Here is a 22,505-nt window from a genome sequence, read left to right on the forward strand (position 1 = left end):
CCACCTCCTGCCATGGAGGTCCTATCCCCTTTGCCTGGGACAGGGGAGTTTGTAGTATTGGGTGTCAGACCCGTGGCAGCAGCCCCACATTCATCACTGCTTACTTTCATCTCTGCGGTTCACTAGGCTCTCCCAGCACGCACCCCTCTTCTCCTGCCTTTCATGCTAAATGGCCAGAAGCAGGTCTGGGATTAAACATTAGTGTTAACTTCAAACTTGGTGTCAGCCTATTGAACTGCACCCATTTTTACATAAATAAGCAAGAGAACAGCATCTATTTTGCTTGAGTCGATACCAGGACATCCACAGGTGTGAGTTATTAGCAATAGCTGTAGTTGTTTTGAACAATAAATAGTGCAGGGCGTCACGAGGAGAAGTGTCGTGCTATAGTATTAACATAGCTTAATGGCTTTAGCTGCTACATACTTCATCCAACACTGGGCTTCGAGGAGCTGGCCTTGCAGCCCAGGGTGCTGAGCTCCTGCTGAATTGCTTTCCTGCTTGGATAGAAGATAATTTTGAGCCTTTCTGGGGCCGCATTGATTTTATAGGATAGCATCTCACCTTCATCCCTGAGGTTTCACTTATCTAATGGGGTTCTGAAAAGTTACAAGAAGGAACAGGCATATACAAGCCCCATTTCCTTGAGCTGCAGCTCTGCATCCCAGACTCGAGCCACTGGGCAGCCACAGCCCAAGGTGTCATCCCCCCACCCCCCCCACCCCCGCTCCCAGGTGCTCAGGTTTCTTCAGTGAGAATGAACACACGGCAGAGGAGGAGCCCCAGTGTCATATCCTCCAGTGGAGGAAGGAGGAGTTGCTCAGTCCATAAAATGTTACTCTACGGTCAGGCCCACACAGGGTACCCAGGGGAGTATGGAAAGGATCCTTTCTTCATGACCAAGTTGAACATTGAACTTTACAGGGCTAGAAATCAGGAAATGGCTTCCCCTGCTCCCAGATGACAATGCCTTAGTCCATTGGCCTGCCTCTCTGCTTCCCACCTTCCCCAGTTGGACTTCTAATCCTCGGGCTCCGTGCGGGTTTCCACATCTCTTCGACCCTTTGGCAGAAAGGAGAGTTATCACAAAGCAAGTTATCACAAAGATAATCAAAACTTTCTCACTGCCAGTCATCCCCTTCTGACATCGTCTATAGCTTGATGCTAATAGTGTCTCCTTCTGTCCCCAGAGTTTGATCGTCTCTAGTGTCCTAGCCTCAACAAGTGTCAGAATTCAGAAGTGGGGAGAGGAGGAGGGCATGTTCTTGGAGATGTTTCTTTGTGAGGCACACAGCCCTTTTCTGGACTGAATTCATTTTCCAAATCTTTTGTATCCTCTCAGACCAGGTTTAAACTCTATTCTGAGAAACCAAATTATTTGCTTAGCCTTCCTTTCCAGGTACCCACTCATTCCCACACTTCAGTGTAGCTCACTAAACCCTTCTCAAAGACTTTACCAGTGGCTCCTTCGAACGCAAGCCCGTTCTAGTGACATCAGTTCTCAGTCACCGTACTGTACCAGCGAGGCAGAGATAGAAGGGTGGGGGAACAGGGGCAGAGCACTTTATCATCGAAAGGGACAAACTGGACTTGGGGAGAGAAAATCCCCATAGCTTGAGATTTATTCTCGATCATTCATGAACCAGGCAATGACATGAAATCCTTTTCGCTTATTTTTAATCCATTCAACAAATATTTTTTAAGTGGTGTGTCAGGTTTTGTGCTCAGCAAAAGTTTCTGACCATGTGAAACTAATAATTAAATGAAGGAGCCCATGGAAACGGCCATGTTTCCATACAAGCTTGACCTTCAGTTAGCTCAGGATTAGCAAACAAGAGATCCCTCTGGATCCAAACTCACTTCTGCCTGTGCCTAAGTCCTTAATTTGCTTTGAGATTTTGGGTAAGGTCAGACTGAACAGTGCCCTCGGTTAAAGGACCACTTGGGTGGATGATCTGGCATTTTGTTGGCGCTTTTTCATAGGCAGTAAGAGGTACAGGGAAAAGAGGTTGAGTCAATCACAGACATTCTCTCTTTCCTGATGCCAACAGAAATGGGCCCAAGTAGTCACTGAAAATATAAACTTGGAATCTACCAGAAAAACACGTTAGAAGGTATACTTCCCACCCCCTTAATTTTTGCTCATTGTACAAGTGGGTCTTCACCGATGGCCTATTCTGCCTCAGAACCTAGGCTATCAGGCCACCATCTGGAAGGCAAATGAAGGTGCCCAGGTCAGCAGTTAATCATGAAGCAGCCCAAATGCACATACTTCATTTCAGAACAAATTCCATAAACGCTCCCCCAACCCCTGCTGCCTCCACCCCCCTGCTCGTAAGGTTTCATCTCCTAATTGCAAAAGCTTTTTGGCATGGGAATGTCTTTCTGAAGAAGAGAGGACTCAATTTGGGCCATCTCTCTAAAGAAGACATGGGAACAAGGACGCTTCTCCAATTAATCAGCAAATGCTTCGCTCCAGCTTTCGGCCAGAGGATCGATTTACATAAAGCTATTCTCAAGATGAATTTGCCTCCCCCTGTACTCCCCATGCACTCCCCTTGTCCAGCCAGCGTTAGACGTGCTCCTGGATTTCAGATTGGCAGTGTCAGCTACGACAATCAAATTAGGGATGAAAGCCTCAGAGGGCTGCCAAGGGAGAGGGACGGAGGGAAAGGAGGGGGTCGAACAGTATGTCAGCCTGGAAGGAGGATGGATTGCACAGAAATGGGCTCCCTTTCCCCAACTCTATTGGGCAGACACATAGCTTCAAACAAAGGAAAAAAAGAAAACCCTGGTCCCCATTCTTTTGAACCAGGTGGATACCTCCCCCCACACACACACACACCAAGATTGGGAAATTAAACCAAAACATTTCATTGGGCCTAAAATTGGCAAAGGACTATCTCAGGCATGTGATTAGATCCTTGGGATCAGATGGTTTTCAGCATCAGATTTCTGCCCACGATGTAAGAACACAAAAATCTCAGTTACACCCCCTGAAGCGTTCATGTCAGCGGACACACGAACTTGAGTCAGATGCTGGTAGTTAGAATCCTCCTGATGTTTCTTAGGCCACTTAGTGAAGCAGGGAAGTCTGGACCAGAAGAGAGGGCACAATTGGACTGATAACAAGAGCTCCCCAATCCTGTCTAATGTAACTACCTTGCCACTAAATTGTGATAATTCTAGGAATTAGTGAGCTGTTGAGAAGCTCGGCCTCTGCGTCATTTGCTGGAGATGACCAGTCAGTTATAATACTGTTTCATGAACACAGAGAGCCTTAGTTGGCGTTGCATATGATAATTCAATGAAGAAAGCTTCTGTTTGGACTGGAAGCATTGGTTAACCCTGCCAGCCCTGGAAAGTTTGTTCAGAAAGACGCAAATTAAATCCTATGAGTGGAAGGAGGTTCTCTGCTTGTAGGAGGAATGGCTGAATGACTAGGATATTTCAAGCCCTGGCTTGCTTCCTTAAATCCAAAGGCTTCTATCTTGAATGGCTCCCTTTCACATTTCCTATTGTTTACCCACCCACCCAGCCTCCGAGGAGTCCCACATTGGGCTCCTTTAGATTGGATCCAATATCTAATACTTTTTTCCTCTCTTGACAATGAGTGGGCATAGAACTGTGGCATCAAGCTCCTAGCCTTATTCTAGAAGTGCACTGTCCAATATGACAGGTGCTAGCCATGTGTGGTTACTGAGCACTTGAAATGTGGCTGGTCTGACTTGAGATGTATGTAAAACACACACCAGATTCTGAAGACTTGGTCTAAAAAAGAATATAAAGTATCTCATTAATTTATTTTTATATTGATTATATGTTAAAATATTTTCGATATATTAAGTAAAATACTTTATTAAGATTCATTTCAGCTGTTTCTTTTTATTGTTTTTAATGCAGCTAATGGAACAAATTAAATTTCATGGGTATCTCATGTTATATTTCTATGGGACAATGCTGTCCTAGAATTAGCATATTCCCTCTGGAGGGTGTTGGCCTCCATACCTTTCAGCCTTGGGCTGAAGTGTCCTATTGACCAGCACGGAGGGTTATTTTTTTTTTTTTAAAGATTTTACTTATTTATTTGACAGAGATAGAGACAGCCAGCGAAAGAGGGAACACAAGCAGGGGGAGTGGGAGAGGAAGAAGCAGGCACATAGCAGAGGAGCCTGATGTGGGGCTCAATCCCACAACGCTGGGATCACGCCCTGAGCCGAAGGCAGATGCTTAACCACTGTGCCACCCAGGTGCCCCAGTTATTTGTTTTTAATTGGGGGGAATTCATTGGGATGGGCCCTATGTCCCCCAGCTCACGCCTCCTTACTTTAGTGTCCACAGTCAGCCTGCTTTGCTCATTTTCTTTAACCTGTGTGATCCTAAAGCATTTGAATTTGTGATTTCTAGAACATCTGCTCATAAGGAGTCAGAAGGTGTGTATGTTAGTGACTAATCATAGAGCAAACAAATAACCCTAACCTTACTTGCAGTCCTGCTCTAGAATGGTCACAGCTCAAGATCTGCCTCATAGCCCGGCTGCTCATTACCTGTCCTCCAGTGTTTTCCCCCCTCAATGCAACCCTCCTAGAAACCTGGGAGAACACTTGTCTGTGAGGCCGCACCTGGAATGCTCTAATCCCGGTCACCTGAGTCTCCCCTACAGGTTTAGGGGAGTCCAGGGGCAAAGTGCTTGGTTTCCTCCTGCTGAATCGCTGGGGTCCCAGGGAAGGGTGTAACCATCAATGGACTCTTATCCCTTCTAGGTCAGCCTCCAAAGTGGGCCCCTGGGTGGCTTTGTCAAGTATGAATTAGATATTGTCACTCTGTCCCCCTTCAGCCTTCTGTGACACTATCCCATAAGTACTTTGTCGAACACCTGCAGCCTCACACCTGAGACACGGGAGGCCTTTGCATCTTGGACCTAAAATTTTCCCTAGATACTTAAGGTAACAGGATGCTGTATTTGTTAGCTTCATGCTAATAAGACAAAGATAGTGATTTGCATTTATATCCTGCATTAGAGTATAGAAAGCACTTGATTTTTCATTACTCTCAATGCTTATCCTGATTTCACAGAAGCACAAGTTGAGGCTCGGAATTGAATTGATGTTCTTACAGACACACAACCCATTAAGTAGCACAACTGGGGTGTGAACTCAGCACGTAATCCCATGCACAAATCATCCTACCCATCCTCTCAAACTTGTTCAAAGTTTGCGCTCCAGAGCCCATCCGCAGGGTTTCTGACTCAGTAGGTGTGGGATGGGTCCCAGAAATCGGCACTACGTTTTTTTATTCTGGAAAATTTCTCGCATATGTAAAAGTCAAGAACAAGTTATAAAGGGACTCCTTTGCACCTAGCACTCAGCTCCAGTAAGTATCCATTCATGGCCAATCTTACTCCTTCTCCATTTCCACCCACTCCCCCCTCTTCCACATTATTTTGAAGCAAAACCCAGACATCGTCATTTAATCCTTAATTACTTCAGTATGCATCTCTCAAAGATAAAGACCTCAATGAAGGGAAACATAGCCCACAATACCATTATCCTATCTAAATTATTTTAGAAACAAAGGATCTGTATTTTTTTGAAGCATCATCCGAAGATTCTGATGAGGTAGACCATGAGCCCCACTGTGAGAACAGCTGCCGCGTGCCATGCCAACTCTGAATAGCATCTTCAAACTGTCCCGATTTTATCAGACTGTCCACTGTGAAAGACAAAACCAAAGTACTTGATGAAATAAGACTGCAAGTCCCAGTGATTCGGATCAGCATCTTTCCCCCCCCCCAAAAAAAAACTTAAAAGATGTCGAGTATCGAGTAGAAAAAAGCTGTAAATTATTTTCCTTGCTGGTTAGGAACAGTCTGCAGTGTGACTTTAGATACAGGATTTCTTCTTGTTGGAAAGGGAAAAACCGTGAAACTGCAGCTCTTAGATTGGGGGACATCTAGATGTCTATTTTCCAATCAAATATGGGAAGAGTTCTGTTCATTGGTATCAGGGGTCAAAGAGAATGTAAGCTCCAGGAGGACAGGAACTCAGTTCTGTTCCCTTCTGTGTCTCAACATGTGACACGGAAGAATAGCACATAGTAGGTGCTAAATTTATTTTTTGTTGCATGAAGAATCTGAGCTGACACTTAATCTACCAATATTAAACAGCTGAATGGTGTGGCTAGGAATTTTCTAATGTGCTTGTCAGAGGAGGCAGAATGAAAGGAGCTTTTCCTGATCTCTTTCATTCAGTAAGCTTTTAGCATCAAGAGAGCAAGCATGTAAACTGGTGCAATGAAATATTCAGAAGCCAGCTGGAACAGTGGAAACTAATCATTTGGGGGTTTTGGGGGTTTTTTTGTTTTGTTTTGTCTTGGTTTGGTTTTGGTTGTTTTGGTCATGTTTTGGCTTTTTGTCCCCCAGTGATATGTCGATTCTCTGGGTCTCTGGCATACATGGCAGTTCTTTCAGGAAATGATTCAGCTATTCCATTATAATCTCCCTCAGACAAAGGATGCCATTGACTAGACACCCAGCTGGAGGTACCAGGGCTTCTTAGCTGGGACATATGCTTGGGGCTCACTTGGTTTGACCCAACTGCAAACACATATAATCTTGCTTATTAAGGTAAATTGCCTGCAGAAGAGATTTACCTTTTAAGATAAATCCTCCCCGAAGTTCACATCGTAAAATCCCCAGGGAATAATTTTTCCTGCATGTCTGTCCCTCTCATTGTATAAAATAAGGCAAGCAAGACCATCTTTCTCTTGGACTCCTAGAGAGGAGTGATAATGTCACAGTTACTATATATTAGGAGTTGGGGCTAAGGGGAGCAGGGTTCAGCTTTGTATAACATGGCAGCAGTGAGAGTACAAGAATTTTTAGATTCATGGATTATCTATCAGAAATTTTTTAAATCCCTAAATGAATTTTGATTGATACCAACTGTACCAATGGGCAGGTTTCCCCCTAGTAGGCAGTGACTAGGAAAGTAATTTTAATACATACTCAGGCCAAAGAGAATCAGAGTGGTAATCCACTGCCCTGATTTCAAATCCAATAATGGTTCCAAATAAAAAAGGTTTTGTTTTATTTTGTTTTTAAGATTGTATTTATTTGAGAGAGAGAGAAAGAGAGTGTGCACAGATGGAGAGGGAGAAGCAGGCTCTCCGACGAGAAAGGAGCACGATTCAGGGCTCGATCTCAGGACCCTGAGATCATGACCTGAACCGAAGGCAGACACTTAACTGACTGAGCCACCCAGGCACCCCTAGAAATGCTTCTAGATCATCCCCTCTTTTAGTTTGGCTAATCAAGAGGTGGTGGGTTTTTTTGGTTTTGTTTTAAGTTACTAAAAAGGTACCTAGTTGGTCTCAGTGCACGGCGTCTGGGGAGGTAGACAAAGAAGGTATCGACTGGGTTGTGGCAATTTCCTTTGGTCACTAATCCTCCCCTGTGACCTCTTGATCCTCGGTCCTGAATATGTCATCTTTCATGAGTAATTTTTTTTTAATCTTCTGAGAACTTCCTGAATCAGGAGAATTGCCCTTGAAGCCTTTTTATGAATGCTTTGGGTTGGATCCTTTGGGTATCTTTACTGACACTGGCTCCCATCTCCTGCTTCTTTAGATTTTGAGAATAAAGATCATGACCAGGAATGTCTTCAGCAATCTTAGAGTTGCTGGAGTCACCCTGTTCAGCCTAATGGAGAACAGGCAGAGCCAGGCAATTTGTGTTTTTCTTGGGTGGTCTCTAACCAAGGACTGTCTGATGCAGAGCTCTAAAGGCCCAGATCCCTTGGTTAGAGACAGGAGCTCCTAGGATATGGTGCTAAGGCTAGGACTTTTCCTAACTGACCTGTATTTCCCTTCTTGATCCTGCTTCCTGCATCCCTTACTGGTCTCTCCCAGGAGCACTTTGTGAATCCATCACTTGGCTAAGTGTCAGCTTCTTTGAGAGCCCAATCTGAGACCTTTTCTCCTGAATCAAGCTCTCCTCTCCCATTCAAAAGACTCTAGAATCAAATATGGATACTCCTATCTAGATGATAGAGGAGGGAAACTTTGATCCCTCCCCCAGATTTTATGGAAAGAATATTAGCAATGTTTATGTGTTCTATTCTTTGCACAGTTGTAGACATATGTCCTGAAGAGGGTCATAAAGAATGTTTTCAGCAATGTAAAATGCAGGACTAAATGGGCAGAAAATCAAAGAAATAAATGCAGGCGTTTGGTGAATGCCTACAGGGTTCCCGGTGCCCTGCAAGGCGCACGTATATCAACTCCTTTCATCCCCGTGATTAACCAAGGAGGTCAGTAAAGCCCCCACTATAAAGATGGGGAAACTGAGGCATAGAGTATTTCAGTAGTTGGCATGGTCATACAGCTAACTCGCTTGCCCCACCTCAGAAACAAGAATCCCCGAAGGTTGGGGGAGTTTCCAAGCCCCATTTTGTACCTTTGGAATAGTTGAAGATTAACATCTAGGAGCAAATTCCTCCCCCCACAAACTGCCATTTAACACAGACAGGACTTCCTGGGAGCATGAATGTGACCTGCGACAAGTGCATTGTCCCTACCAGAGCGGAGAGGAGACTGTTTTCCTGCTTCTTGCCTTGCTATCTTCCCTGGTAAACATGGGGTTGGCAGGGGTGGGGGTGAAGGTGGGGACTGTCATTCACTGTTGGCTCTGAGAACAAAGCATGCCTGACATTGCAGGGAGAGACGGGGAAGCATTGCAAAGCTCCACTGGAAGTAGACAACCTTTCAATCCATTTATCAAAGTGTCTGCAGTTCCCGTTTCAAGGTAGATGAAGCAATAATAAATTTGTGAAGAAAGTTAATCTGTGTCCAAAGCATTTTAGTAAATTAAAAAGGGGGGGGGTTGGCTGGAAAGGGGATATATTGGTTCTTGCCAACTCCTATTTGACTTACTGTCTCCTTAATAAGTCCTCTTTGGTCTTGTGTTTTTGGATGGAATAATCCATCGGTTAATCATTTTCCGGAAGCAGGAAAATGCACTTTAGCTAATGCAGTTCTCCTTTCTTTCAGAGTCCTAATTACTTAAAGGCATCCCAATCTGTAGCCCTACTTCCCAACCAAGAAAGTATTTCCCACCAGCCATCTTCCTTTACTTCCCCCAGAAAATTTCAGCACGCCCCTTATCCTCTTATCGTGCTCCAGCCTCATACCTTTCATCTAATGTTTAAAAAAAAAAAAAAAAAAAAAAAGTTCTCTTTCCCTGGTTCCTTCTGAGCGTTTTCCCTCAGGAGGGGCAAGGTACTAAACCCCCAGCAAGCAATTGGCCGGAACTAGGCTCTTGGACGCTATGGATAGGTTTTGTTATTTTTATGTAAATGTCAGCTGAAAATGGTGGCTCTTGTCTCTCTCAAGGGTAGTGCTTAGTCCGAGCTCCATGCTCTGGCATCACGCTGAGATAAACACGCTATTAGGAGCCTTCACAAAGGCCTCGAGATAATTGTGAAGGGACAGTTACCGAAAATGAAGCACCCAGCCCTGAACCCTCCTCCACGCCCCATCAGTAACACCATTAAAGCTGTCAGTTTGTCAGCCCACTGGAGGTATTTATGAAATCAATATACAGTCCTGCAGATGGATGGCAGTGGTATTGTTAGCTGGAGAACAGAGGCTCAATGGAAAATAAAATTAATAAAATTTTCAAGCGGATCGTGTCGTGGGGAACAGATAAATTCCCTACAATCCACAATCAGTTGCAGCAGGAGGAAAGCCGCGGCAGGAGGAAAGCCACGGCAGAGAAGCGAAAAAAAAAGCTGTGCTTTAAACTGGGTCCCTTCAACTAGGAGCAAGACTGGGTCTACTTCCAGCAACAAAACAGTGACCAGAAGCCCAAGGGGCCGCCCCGTGCGATTACAGGATTTTGCCCGTGTGATTGCTTCTGTGGGATGTTTCCCAGCAGCTGGGCCCGATTTTTCTGCTAAAATGTTACTCTCCTCTTAGCATCCCACCCTATTACAAGCCAGAACCATCATTCAGTTATTTCTTCAGTATGTTTGGAGCACCTTAAACTCCAAGGGTTAACGCACTACTGAAGTACGGGCACTTTCTCCTAGCTCCCAGGCATGGTTATAGCTGACTCCTCTAAACCTCTCTCCTGCGTGCTCCCCTGCCCCTGATTCTGATCATCAGCCATTGGCCAGAAGTACGGCCCGACCTGTTTCCCAGAGTGGCCAAAGATAGCAGCCAAGGCTGGGAGGGTAGTGGGCAGGGGCGTGCTGTCCTGGAGACCAGCCTTTACTTGGCAGAAAAGACTAGGCCCATTGTGGTGGCTGGAGCCTTGGGTAGAGCCCAGATGCCTGGTGGGAATTGCATTAGTCAGATGACAGGACCTGCGCCCTCTTCTCCTGGAGTCTGATGGAGAGCAGAGAAGTGACCTTGGTGACCCTGCCTGACCTCTACTGTCACCGTGGGCTTTGTTCAGTGCCCCGACTCCAGGCTGGAGCCCTGCTCATTGAATCAGGCCAGCCGGGGGAGCCTGCAATGGGGGCTCCTTGTGCACCTAAATTTATTTACACCAGTTGCAGACAGAGGAAACTGGATTTGAGATGGGGAACACTGTGTTATTCAGCCCCAGAAGCCACCCGTAGTTGTATCTACACCCACCCCAATTCTGAGCCTTGCCTTGGGGCTTAACCATGGCCCCAGACAATCCCCAAGCGTCTAAAGTACCAGCCAGCTGCTTGGAGTGTGATAACTCCTCTCCGCAGGTGAGAGCAGGAAAGGGACACCTCTCTTCTGTTTTCTGTTTTGCCTCCTGCTCCTTCACACAAGGTGAATTCAGACAGCCTAAGTTTTAGTGGGGGATGGTTGTCTGACCTCTCTTTTCAAATACGTATTTGGAGTCCTCTTTAGCTTTGATTAGGTTCCTGTGGAAAATCTGTGTGGGTCAGTATCCATTTTACAATCTGCCTCTGGGACAACTTGGCAGTTAAAGACGTTTACACTGTGACCCAGCATGTTCTCCTTATAGGACTTTATACCAGGGAAGGAGCTCAACGATTGCCCCCAAAAACATGTGGGGAGGAAAACTCACCCTAGTGTTTCCTTAAGTGACAGTACCCCACAGTGTGGGATCCTATAGCCCTGTAAACAATTGGATGCTATACAGTGATTAAAAATGTTGGCATACATGTACTGTTAATGACAGAAACAGATGTTCTCAATATAATAACTGAAAAAAGAGTTTATGACTGACTATATACTATGAGATCATATTGGTGAAATTTATACATATTGCTCCTAATTTGTAACAGTGGTTATGGTCTGGGTAGGTAATTTTTTACCTTAATATCTAATGATTTTTGTGTTATTTTCAAAATAATTGAGATATATATCTGTATCTATAGATGTATATACATACGATTGATGTGTGTGTGTGTGCGTGTGTGTGCGTGTAGACACACACAGGTAGGAGTGATTACTCACTGAGATTCCAAGCAAGCTTGAGGTATGAATGAAAACAAGTGCATGTGTTTGGTTTGAGTGGGGGGATGGGGGGAAGGAAATGGAAAAAGCCACATGGGTCTTAGGAAAGGAAACTGGGGTTTTGGGGATTTTTAAAGAGGACCCTGTCACAAGACCTGGGTTTGAGCCGACTTCAACACCTGACACTTTGTCCCTTACCTTTCTTCCTCAAAACAACACATTAGCTACTGCTTAATGCTAGATGAGGTGCCAGTGGGACCCCCATTTTGGACAGGTTTGTACAAATGTAATTTGAAGTCATCAGGCCTGTCACTAAGTCGATCCAGGAGGCCCCCGGGGGGTGTCTGGGGCTCTGGAACAAACGGAGATGGTCACCCCCATCAGAAAATCAGGATGGCTAGGCTCCTTTCCAATCCCAGATAACAAAGGCAGAGAGTGCCTAAGAGTGGGAGACTGAGTGCTGTTGACCCTGCAGTGGGGGAGGGACGGGGGGGGCGGGCAAGGGGTCTCTCTGGGAGGTGGCAAAACAGAGAATTGGGTGCGGTATGAGCAACAAATAACCCAGCGTCTTGGCTCGTGGCCTGGAGGTGCGAGACCACCCACAGAGCCCGCCCTGGAGGCGAGCGGCTCCCGCCTGGTAACCATTCCAGCATAGGCCATCACTAGAGGAACAATGTGAAGGCTCCTAGCAGCCTGGGGCCTGAGACTGAACAGTCCCTCCAACACTCCTGATCTCAGAGGCAGCTGCGAGGGGTTTTGTTGTCATAATGAGATGCAGATAAAGCCGGGCCTTGGTCCTTAATGCGGTGTGCCTCTTCTCTTCCTGTTTAGAGATCTGAGCGAAAACCAGATCCTGGGGATCCCTAGGAAGGCGTTCCGTGGCATCGCCAACGTGAAGAACTTGTAAGTGGTTTTTTGTTGTTGTTGTTGTTTTCTTTGCAGATGTGACTTTCTGGCGAGAACAGGGGTGAGGGACGCAATGGGAAGGTGGTATCCCCTGCCGTGCGCTGGTTCGGTGGTGCAGGCGCCTTTGAGACGAGTGAGGGATGTGCTTGAGTGGTTTCCAGGGAACACACGTTGGATGCCATGACAGCTCCACGGAGTCCCGTTGCTCTCTGGTTTTTCAGCCCCAAGTGTGAGCATTAGAGTCCCAGACCTGGGTCAGCACCTGGCCCCACCATAGCTCTGTGGCCTGGGGCTTGACTCAGCTACTCCCCAGGTCATTATTTTCTATAAAATGGGGATGATGGACTGGTAGGGGCATTGACACAAATGAGGAAGCATGCCTCGTACGTAGTAAGTGTTCAATAAATGGGAGCCCGGATGATGGGGGTAATGATCATGACAGCGAAGGCATCACCATTAGAATAGGGTCTGGTGAGAGGGCCTGGCTGCTGGTATCCCAGGATCGCAGGGGGACACAGCCACATCCACTCACTGCACTAGCTGCTTGGTTTCGGGGGTGTTTTTAGTTTTATTTTGAAATAATTATTGATTCCCAGGAAGTTTCAAAAATACTAGGTAGGTCCACGTGTCCTTTTACTCCAGTTTCGTCCCAGTGGTAACATGTTACATAACTAGTATGGTGTAAAAACCAGGAAGCTGCCATGGGTACACTCCACGGATGTTATTCTGCAGATTTCGGATAATTGCCCCCCTCGTGTGTGTGTGTGTGTGTGTGTGCCTGCCTGTGGGGTTCTGTATCATTCTACCCCATGCAGACTCCTGTGCCCACTGATAGGATCCATGCAGAACTAGTCCATCACTATGTGTCTTAACTTGCCAGATAACCTTTGTTGTTGTTAACCTGGCCTCCATGCTATTTAGCAGGGACTCCTGGGCCCTTACTTTCACGAGGACTGTGCCTTCTAAATTCTCTGCCCTACCTCCATGTCCATGTGTTCAGAGCGTGTGTTGGGAGAGGGGCCCAGGAGAGGGTCTGGTTGGTCTGGGCAAGCATCTCTGTCCACTGGCCTCTGCAGGCTTCCACTCAACTTGAGAAGTCTTGAAGGAGGTTTCTTTGGAACTACTTTAGCTGGTTTTCCTTATAAGGACTGCAGGGATATTAGTGTCCTGGGAAGCTGATGATGGCTCCCAGATACAGGCTGTCTGCTTCCCCTGTGGCTGAGAACCTAACGGGAAGTTTTGCTGTTTCACATGCAAAGCACACAAGAGGGCAGAGGCATCTCAAGGTGAAGGGAGCCTAGGGCAGCGAGGACTTTGCAAGGGGATTCCACACAGCAAGCTGCCCACCGCTTCATCTGGGGGTGTTTGCTCAGAAGCAGGAGAGGGCAGGCTGGAGCAGACAAAGCCATGGAGAATGTGACTGACTCAAGATTGTGCATATAAACCCAAATTAAGATGCTAATTAGCATCCCAGAAAGGCAAGGCAAGAGAACTTAGAGATCCTCTAAAACCCCATCCGTCAACAGTGAGAAAATTGGGGACCAGAGCAGGGCAGTGACTAACTCAAGGTCAGCCAGCTTCTTAATCTGGCTGATGCCCAGATTTACATTTTACATATATAATGTGGTTTATCTGTCCTATCTCATGGCTCTAATTTTAAATGGGCCAGTTAACAACAACAAAACACTGCAGTGATGTGTACGCAAGCTGTGTAATTACCAACTGCAGTTTTGGTTCTCAAGAAAGTGATTAAATCTCACAGTGGTCCACAGTAGTTGCTGAATGGGGGGGGGGGGCGGTTGTTGTTTTCCTGTAATATCTCTAACTCCACAAAGGCCTCAGGAGCTCAAAGATTCAAGATTCTGCAAACACAGACTCCTGAGTCACTCAGGAATAACTGTCAGGCCTTCCTTCTCCAGCCCTTGCAAATAGGTGTTACTCAAAGGCCTGAACTCAGGGAGGATCTTCCTTTTGTTTTTTTATACCCAGTGTCAGCATGTGGTCCTGGGGGCGAGAGGAGATGGAAGTAAACACACTGCTTAAAGGATGAATTAGCCAACAGAACTAAAGTGGGCAGGGGGCTGATCACTTTACACTTTGAATCAGTTCCTTCAGCATAACTTGGTTGGGCAGAACCTATGAGGCCCAGAAGTATTATCTGTATTCTTGGGTAGCTTACGGTAAAACTGGAGACAAGAAACATGGCTTTAGGGAGTGTAGCCTAAAAGTTAGAAACATGGCTTTGGCCACCTGATAGATCTAGGTCTGATTTTCAGCTATTGTGCACACAGAGTCTGTGACTTTAGGCACATTACTAGACACTTCTGAACCTAGATTTCCTCCACTGTAAGATGAGGATAAGAATTGTACTTGGGGCGCCTGGGTGGCACAGCGGTTAAGCGTCTGCCTTTGGCTCAGGGCGTGATCCCGGCATTACGGGATCGAGCCCCACATCAGGCTCCTCCGCTATGAGCCTGCTTCTTCCTCTCCCACTCCCCCTGCTTGTGTTCCCTCTCTCGCTGGCTGTCTCTATCTCTGTCAAATAAATAAATAAAATCTTTAAAAAAAAAAAAAAAGAATTGTACTTGACCTCCTAGGCTTTTTGTGAAGGTTAATAAAATAATGAGTATGGATAACTTAGTACTATGCTTAGTACATGGAAGATAGTTAGGAAGTTCTAGCTGCTGTATTCCTTTGTTGTTGTTATAATCGTAAAGACTTTACCCAGGCCTGAATGATGACTGGAATTCACAAAGTAAATGAGGCAATAGTGTGTGCAAATATAGAGGCAAACCTGTATAAGGTGTGTTTTAAGGGACACGGGCAGAGCCATCTTGTGAGGGTGGGGGTTTATGAGACAGAACAACAGGTGATAAGGTTAGGAAGAGAGGTGGAGGCCAGGTGGAGGCCAGGTGGGGGCAACACTTGCCTGCAAGGACTTTAGATGTAGGTACTGAGAATGTAGATTTTTTCCAACATGGGAAAAATCATGATGAAGTCATTTATTGTGGAAGAGGAGCCTAGGACAGGAGGAGGAGGAAAAGGAAAGAGGGGGACAGGAGATGAGGCTGAATCCAACATAAGGGGTCAGGGCTTACACTTGGGAAAGAGAGCAATCAGAAGTGAAGAAGGATCCAAAGATACCAATAGGGGCCAAGGCAACAGAAATTGGCAACCAGTGAGATATTAGTAGCCAGGGGGGAAGAAAAATAGAAAATGATGAGTTTCCAAGCTCAGACAATACAAGGAATGATGGCAAATTCTCATAGTCTTTCATCTATGCAGCCATCAAAATGAACCTGCTAAATGCCAGCTCTGGGGCAAGCCACAGAAAGTAAGATCTGTAGATCTGCGAGCTTTGCCTTCTTGAAGCTTCCACTCCACAAAGACCGAAAGGTCAGGAGGAGAAAAGACAAACTTGAAGATCGTAAGTTGGGTGTGAAGTGATGTCAAGTCTTCCACGGAGAGCGTGGATGGAGCATCTTCTGTGTGTTGGAAGTTGGCGAGCCTGACGTCCCATCCTCTTGCTCCTGCGGGGCGAATGACTTTGGTCTCTGGGCCTCGGCTTTGTCTATGAGCTTCAGCTTCGATGGCTTTAAGAAGAGGAAGGTAGAGGAAATAAGCCTTCAGAGAAACTATCATGTGGGTAATTGGAGATGTAGGAGCTGAGCTGAGGAGCAAGTTCAAGGAGGGGAAGCATCTGCGTCGAGGTGATAATTGAAGTTATACATTTAAATATGCATCAGTACATGTAAAATAGAAGATGCTTTGCAGAAATTAAGTTTGTATAAAACCTATTAAGGAAACACCCCTCCCCCTACCTACCTACCAGGCCTCAATTACCTGCATGTGGGTTGTCTCTCTTGTTACAGATTTTAAATCTCAGGAAGGTACATCCCTCTCATCAGTTTGTTTCGAGAACCACCTCCCATTCACCCCCTCCCCAGCCTTCTCTACCACCTTGTGTGAGCTCGGGGAACATAACACTGCTCTATTTCTTAGGTAAAATAGGAGTAGAGGATAAATTTTTGGAGTATCAGGCTATGAAATGACTACAGTTGGGCCTGTCCACGATACCATATGTTTCATTAGGAAGAGAAGGTCAAGGATTGTCTATTTTTTTTTTTTAAATTTTGTACTCTTGACATGGATTTTCTTTGCTTGTCCTGACATTCCCCTTCGAGAAGGAAGAGATTGTGATACACCCGTTTTCCAGATGATAAAGTTAAGTTTCGATCAGTGTGTTTAATTTGGTTAAAGTCAACAGACGCAGTTGGGCCTAGCCCTCCCCACATATCTATCCTTATTAACATACCCAACCATGTTTTAGACTCTATCCATAGACACTTCTGTGGACCCAGGTCCTCTCTACTCAGCCATGCTAGCAACAGGAAGAAAGGACAAGTAGCTGAGAAGCCTGTGGCAAGGGAAGGCCTGATTCACAGAGGCAAAGGGGCAAGCATGCAACTTTCGTCAGAGGCAAGGGCGGGACACACGTGGTGTTTAACCAAGTGAGAATGGGTGCTAAAGGCAGTGGAAGGAAGTCCATAATTGCTTCCTGGTTCTCAAGAGAAGAGAGAAAAGGTAATTAGCTGGGGACACCATTCTGTGCAATTACTGAAAGCTGGATTTATGGGCTGGTCCCACTCTGCTGCCTGTCTGTGAAGGGGAGGGGTGCTGTGTTTAAAGAGCAGCAGTGAGGGGCGCCTGGGTGGCTCAGTCATTAAGTGTCTGCCTTCGGCTCAGGGCGTGATCCTGGTGTTATGGGATCGAGCCCCACATCAGGCTCCTCTGCTGGGAGCCTGCTTCTTCCTCTCCCACTCCCCCTGCTTGTGTTCCCTCTCTCGCTGGCTGTCTCTATCTCTGTTAAATAAATAAATAAAATCTTTAAAAAAATAAAAAATAAAGAGCAGCAGTGAGCTGGACAACCAGATCTGGAGAAAGAACACTTGGAGAGACTGACCTGTAGGTAAAGCAGCAGAAGCTGCCTCCTGTGTGCAAACGGTGCGCCGGGTACTGGACCGGAGGCCTCGGGAGGGGGGGAGCGGGAGATCATCGGGAAGGCAGAGATAAGGACAAAGAAGTGAATTGGGAAAAACAGGTGACAAGCCACCATCCAACAAAGCATAAGAAGAAAAAGACAAAATCCAGTATAGACTGCTTTTTAAAAAAATGTCCCCTTGCCCTATCTTTCTCAGCACTTGTGTTTTCCTCTGTTTTTCAGTTTCTATTTGCGAGGACTCTGTAGGACATGCATTCCAGAAGGGAAAATCAATAACCCCTGTCTCTGCCAGCTAGCGGAATTTGGAATTGACGGTTTCAAAACAAAGCGAGGCAGGCGGCCTTTGTGTTCTCTAGTTAGCCTGGGTTGCCGCACTGCCCGAGTCTGCCCTCCTGCTTCCTGAGATTAATGAGGGCTGTCTCCGCCCGCCCGGTGAGCAGCCAGTAATCTCATGTGAGGGTGAGGGAGGTGTGTGGAGGGACACGAAGCACCCACTCGCTGAGAGCATCCGTGTCTGCTAATCTCGGCAGCTGTTCATTCTGCCATTGTGCCTGGAACAGAGTTCACGCTCCTGGTCATGCCCTGCAAGCCTCCCTATATGGCGGGGCGCTCCCTCATCCACATCACGCCCCGTGCTCCACCTCATCCCTTGAAACACTCCACACTCCTTCCTCCCTTTGCATGGGATGCTAAGCCCTCGCAACTCGGCATGGTCAACTTCAGATCCATTCTCACCTCCAACATCACCTCCTCAGGGTGGCCTTCCCTGACCCATCCAAAGCAGCTCCCCCAGCTTTCACTGTCCCTCCTCTCTATCCCACTACCCAGTTATATTTCTTCAGAGCACTTACTGCCCTCTGAAATTATCTTGTTCATTTATTTGTCAACCTGTCTCTGTCACACAGAAGGAACATGTATACGCAGGGCCTCTCCTGCCTCTGTCACTGTGGAATTCCTAGTGCCCAAACAGTTTGCTGCAGAGAGTATGGTTGACTAAAAATGCATGAACTGAATGTTTGTTCATCCATTCCTTGAGTATTTGCAGTTGACCTATTATGTATAGGAAATCATGCACGATCATTAAAACGTTGAATATGAAAATATTATAGAAAGAACAAGGTACTATCCTTGTACTCAGAGAACTCAGTCTAGTGAGGGGACAGACTAGTAAGTGAGAAGGTGCAGGCCGTGTACCAGGACTCAGTTGGAGGTAAGGATGAAGGGGCGGGAAAGCCCCCAGACAGGCCTGATTCTGACTTCACTCAGGAAGTGACATGAGTTGGGTCTTGAAGGATGAGTAGGAGTACGTCCAGGGGAAGGGCTTTCCAGGCAGAAGGAATAGCATGTGAAAAATCACCCACTGGTGCAAAGGCACAGAGGTATATGAGAGAGTCAATGCTTGGAAGAGTTGATGGCTGGAACACAGCAAGCAAGAGAGGCACTGAAGACAGATGAGCTTAGCGAGGCAGGGAGTTGGGGCCAGTGGGGAGGGGACTTCGAATGTTGTGATTCATGGCACCACATGATCCACTGAAGGGCTTTTCATGGGGGCGTGGTGTGACCAGATGTTCATTTAAGAAAGGCCATGCCAGTGACAGTGGGAAGGACGGTCGGCCGAGGGGAGACTCAAGTCCTGGTGGCCCGTAGGAGTATTTGTGCAGTTGTTGACAGATGACAGGGCCCCAAAGGCAGGCTCAGTGGACCTAAAGAGGCAGCGGCAAACTGCAGAAACCTGCAGGGGCAGACTGGGCAGCTGAACCGAGTGCCCGTCACCAGGGCCTAGCAGGCCAGAGGCAGAGACAGCTTTCAACGCCAGGCATCTCTGCTGGCTCAGACCCAGGAGTGGTGCCTGCCTCTCATGAGGAAAGCCACGCTGCCCCTTGGACAGGGGGTTCGGGAAATCTGCTCTCAGGGGGCAAGCAGATGCTGTGCGATCACCTGCCCAAGGGGCGGCAGGGTTTCCAGCCTTTCCTCCCTCCGCGTTCGTGGCTGTATGTCAGTTCAGAAATGCTGCTGGAGGAAGCTGGACTGGACCCCCATCTGCTAAGTGCTACCCAAATAAGCTACCCTTAAAAAGGGATCCTGTCCGCCCTCCTCCCTTTCTTCCTTTTCCTCCTTCCCTCCCTCCCTTCCTCCCTTCTTTCTGCTCTTCTGTCTTTCCATTCTTCCTTCCACACATCATGATTGAGCCCGTACCCATACCAGACCAGAAGCCAGTCCTGGAAACAGAAGAATAAGACATAGTCCCTGTTCTTGAGAAATTTCATCTGCAGAAGGAGGCAAACAGATTAACACGGAGCATATATAATACGGTAAATATATCCCTAGAGCATCTTCTCTGTCTGCCCCACGGCCAACAATGCAAGAGTTCAATAAGCAGCAGTTGATTTATTACAGTAAATCCACTGAAATCAGAAAAATAGTAGAAGACACCGGTGAATTAGATCCCACTAGTCTGGGAAAGATACGTTACTGTGTTATCCAAAGGCAAGGAGGTGGTAGTGGTAAGTGCCCCATTCCAGACGTTGTGCCTAGAATTGCAGCTGTTTAAGTGACAAACAGAACCCCTTCCCAGCCAGATCATACAGTTTGTAGTCTGCGTTAGGGGTCCTCTATTGGGCTTTGGATATTTCTTATGCTCACTCAAAGTTATAACTGTCTGCTCGGTTGTCTTTCTCCTCCTGTGGCCTGAAGCTATGTAGACAGGTCGAGTCTGTCTTGTTCACCGTCTGCTTGTTTGCAAGAGTCGGTCTATGCCTGGCATATATGATAGGTGCTCAAACAATGAAAATTAATAAGTGGATGACTTTCAGAACACAAAGGCTCCAGTGCTTAGCGAATCACTAAAACCCTGAATGAAAGAGCACGATTACATCTGGGAACAAAGAAAAATTAAAGCTAAGCCTCGAGAACCAACCCATAGAATCCCTCATGGCTTTTTCAGGATAATGGAGACCACTGTTCTGAGTCCAGCACCAAAATTTACTGTCCGGGATATTTTTATTTGTGGACAAAGTGCTTTTTTAACTCATCGCAGATATTTAACCCCTGTGAGCATTAAATCTACAGAAAATGAGGGGTTTAACCAAGCATGTAGAATAGAATCCCTTCTTTCCTGCACCCTGGCAAGAAGGCACAGTGGTTCTGGGCGCCTCGGAGCTGAGCTGCGTGGTCGTATGAGAAATTCACCATTGAGCTGAGCTTTTTGCCTGGAGATTTTTAGCTCTCAAAAGAAATGAGGGGCCCCTGGGTGACTCAGTTGGTTAAGCATCTGCCTTCGGCTCAGCTTATGATCCCAGGGTCCTGGGATTGAGCCCCTCATCGGGTTCCCTGCTCAGCGGGGAGTCTGCTTCTCCCTCTGCCTCTGCTGCTCCCCCTGCCTGCTTGCATGCTCTCTCTCTCTCCCTCTCTTTCTCCGTCTCTCTGTCAAATAAATAAAATCTTTAAAAAAAAAAATGAGAGGGTCTTCAGAAGAGGAAAGATTAGTATGACAGTGGGGTTACTCTTTGAGACTCTGGTAACTGCTGATGCTTTGATTCCTTGTCTCATTGGAGACAACGTAGCATAGTTTTGAAGAGTGTAAATGTAAAGTACGAGTTTTAGAGTCAGACTTGATTTTTTTTGTTTAATTCCTGCTTTGCACTTATGACCTGTGTGGCTTTGGGCAAGTTACTTAACCTTTCTGAGTCTCAGTTCCCTAATCTATAAAATGGGAAAAAAGCAAGTGAGGAATTAAACAGGAAAGTACGTGCTTTACGTGTGTGAATAATAATGCTTTATGGTTTGCCCAAAGCCTTCATAGGTATTATCTTTTTTTCTTTAAGGATTTTATTTATTTGAGAGGGAGATCATGAATAGGGGCAGAGGGAGAGGGAAAAGCAGACTCCCCACTGAGCAGGGAGTCCAATGCAGGGCTTGATCCCAAGACCCTGGGACCATGACCTGAGCTGAAGGCAGGTGCTTAACCAACTAAGCCACCATGTACCCCATAGGTATTATCTTGTTTAAGCAGCCCTGCCAGATCATTTAGGGAGAAGTTTATTAGCCTCTAGGTATAGATGAAGTTGAGGCTCAAAGAAATGCAGGAACTCTCCCAAAGCAACAGAGCTGCTCAGTGGCAAGGCTGAGGTGGGATCCCAGGATGCGACAGTGCTTTTCTGAGTGGCTGGCTAGGAAGAGCTCTGAGATTTGGTGAGCACGGATGATGTCTTGTAGGAAGCAGCAGGTATAGATCACTGGGGAATGTTGGGAAAGCATTTCTGACACCCAGCACCAGCCAAGCCCCTGGGAGGCAGGAATAAGCTGTCATGGTCACCATTTGGGAACAAATTTCTGAGAAGACCAGCTGGAGTATCTGAAAGCGTGAGTTCTTTTTTTAATTAATAGACTTCATTTTTTTTTTTAAGGGCAGTTTTAGGTTTACAGAATAATTAAGCAGAAGGTACTTAGTCCCATGTACCCTCTGCCCACAAATATAGTTTCTCCGATTAAATCTTGCACTACTGTGGTGCATTTGTTACAATTGCTAAGCCAATATTAACACATTTAACTAAGATTTGTAGTTTATAGTAGGGTTCGCTCCTGCTGTTGTACGTCCTCTGGGTTGTGGCAAATGCACAATGACACGTATCCACCTTTGTAGAAACATGCAGAGTAGTTTCACTGCCTTAAAAATTCCCCGCGCTCCCCCATTCATCCCTCCCTTCATTCTCCTAAGCCCTGGAAGTGAGCTTTTAAATGTACAGGGAAATCCCTTCATGTTTCACAGCCCTTCACAATAACTTATATCTATTCCATTGCTCAGACTCGAACACCCACGTCGTCTTTTTGCTTCTTTGAGAGAGGGTGAGTGACACCCAGAAAGTTTAAGTGCCACCGAGCGCGTCAGCAAGAAAGCCAGGAGCAGTCCCGGCTTTCTCACCCGTAGCCTGAGGTGTGAGCATTAGAATTTCTTCCTGACTCCTCTCCTTCAGAGGAGACCTGGACTTGAAAGCCCCTGCCCGGGCCTGGTGTTCCCGTAAAGACTCCGCATAAACTCTGAGGGTGTTTAAATAATGGTCACAGTCTCAGGTTCCCAAGTCAGCCTGCATGGAGTCACATGAACCCTGGCTCCTACCACCTATGTGATCTTCAGCCA

At 46.5% G+C, this 22,505-nt stretch overlaps 1 protein-coding gene and 1 long non-coding RNA gene across 3 annotated transcripts in view; one reads left to right on the forward strand and one right to left on the reverse strand.

The window, feature by feature from the left end:
* SLIT3 (slit guidance ligand 3) overlaps positions 1-22,505 on the forward strand; it is a 598,007-nt gene that overhangs the window by 399,382 nt on the left and 176,120 nt on the right. Inside the window, exon 5 of one of the 2 annotated variants that reach the window (XM_034656754.1) lies at positions 12,292-12,363. The exons of the other annotated variant lie outside the window; for it this stretch is intronic. Coding sequence (XP_034512645.1) covers positions 12,292-12,363 — 72 coding nt within the window. The remainder of the gene's footprint in view (positions 1-12,291; positions 12,364-22,505) is intronic. 2 annotated transcript variants of the gene reach the window in all.
* LOC117801563 lies at positions 15,715-17,542 on the reverse strand. The gene is made up of 2 exons (XR_004624221.1): positions 17,330-17,542; positions 15,715-15,959 (listed from the first exon to the last, which is right to left on the reverse strand). It is a non-coding gene; the product is annotated as an uncharacterized LOC117801563 (long non-coding RNA).

This window comes from Ailuropoda melanoleuca, chromosome 3 (assembly GCF_002007445.2).
Source record: "Ailuropoda melanoleuca isolate Jingjing chromosome 3, ASM200744v2, whole genome shotgun sequence".
Classification (NCBI taxonomy): domain Eukaryota; kingdom Metazoa; phylum Chordata; class Mammalia; order Carnivora; family Ursidae; genus Ailuropoda; species Ailuropoda melanoleuca.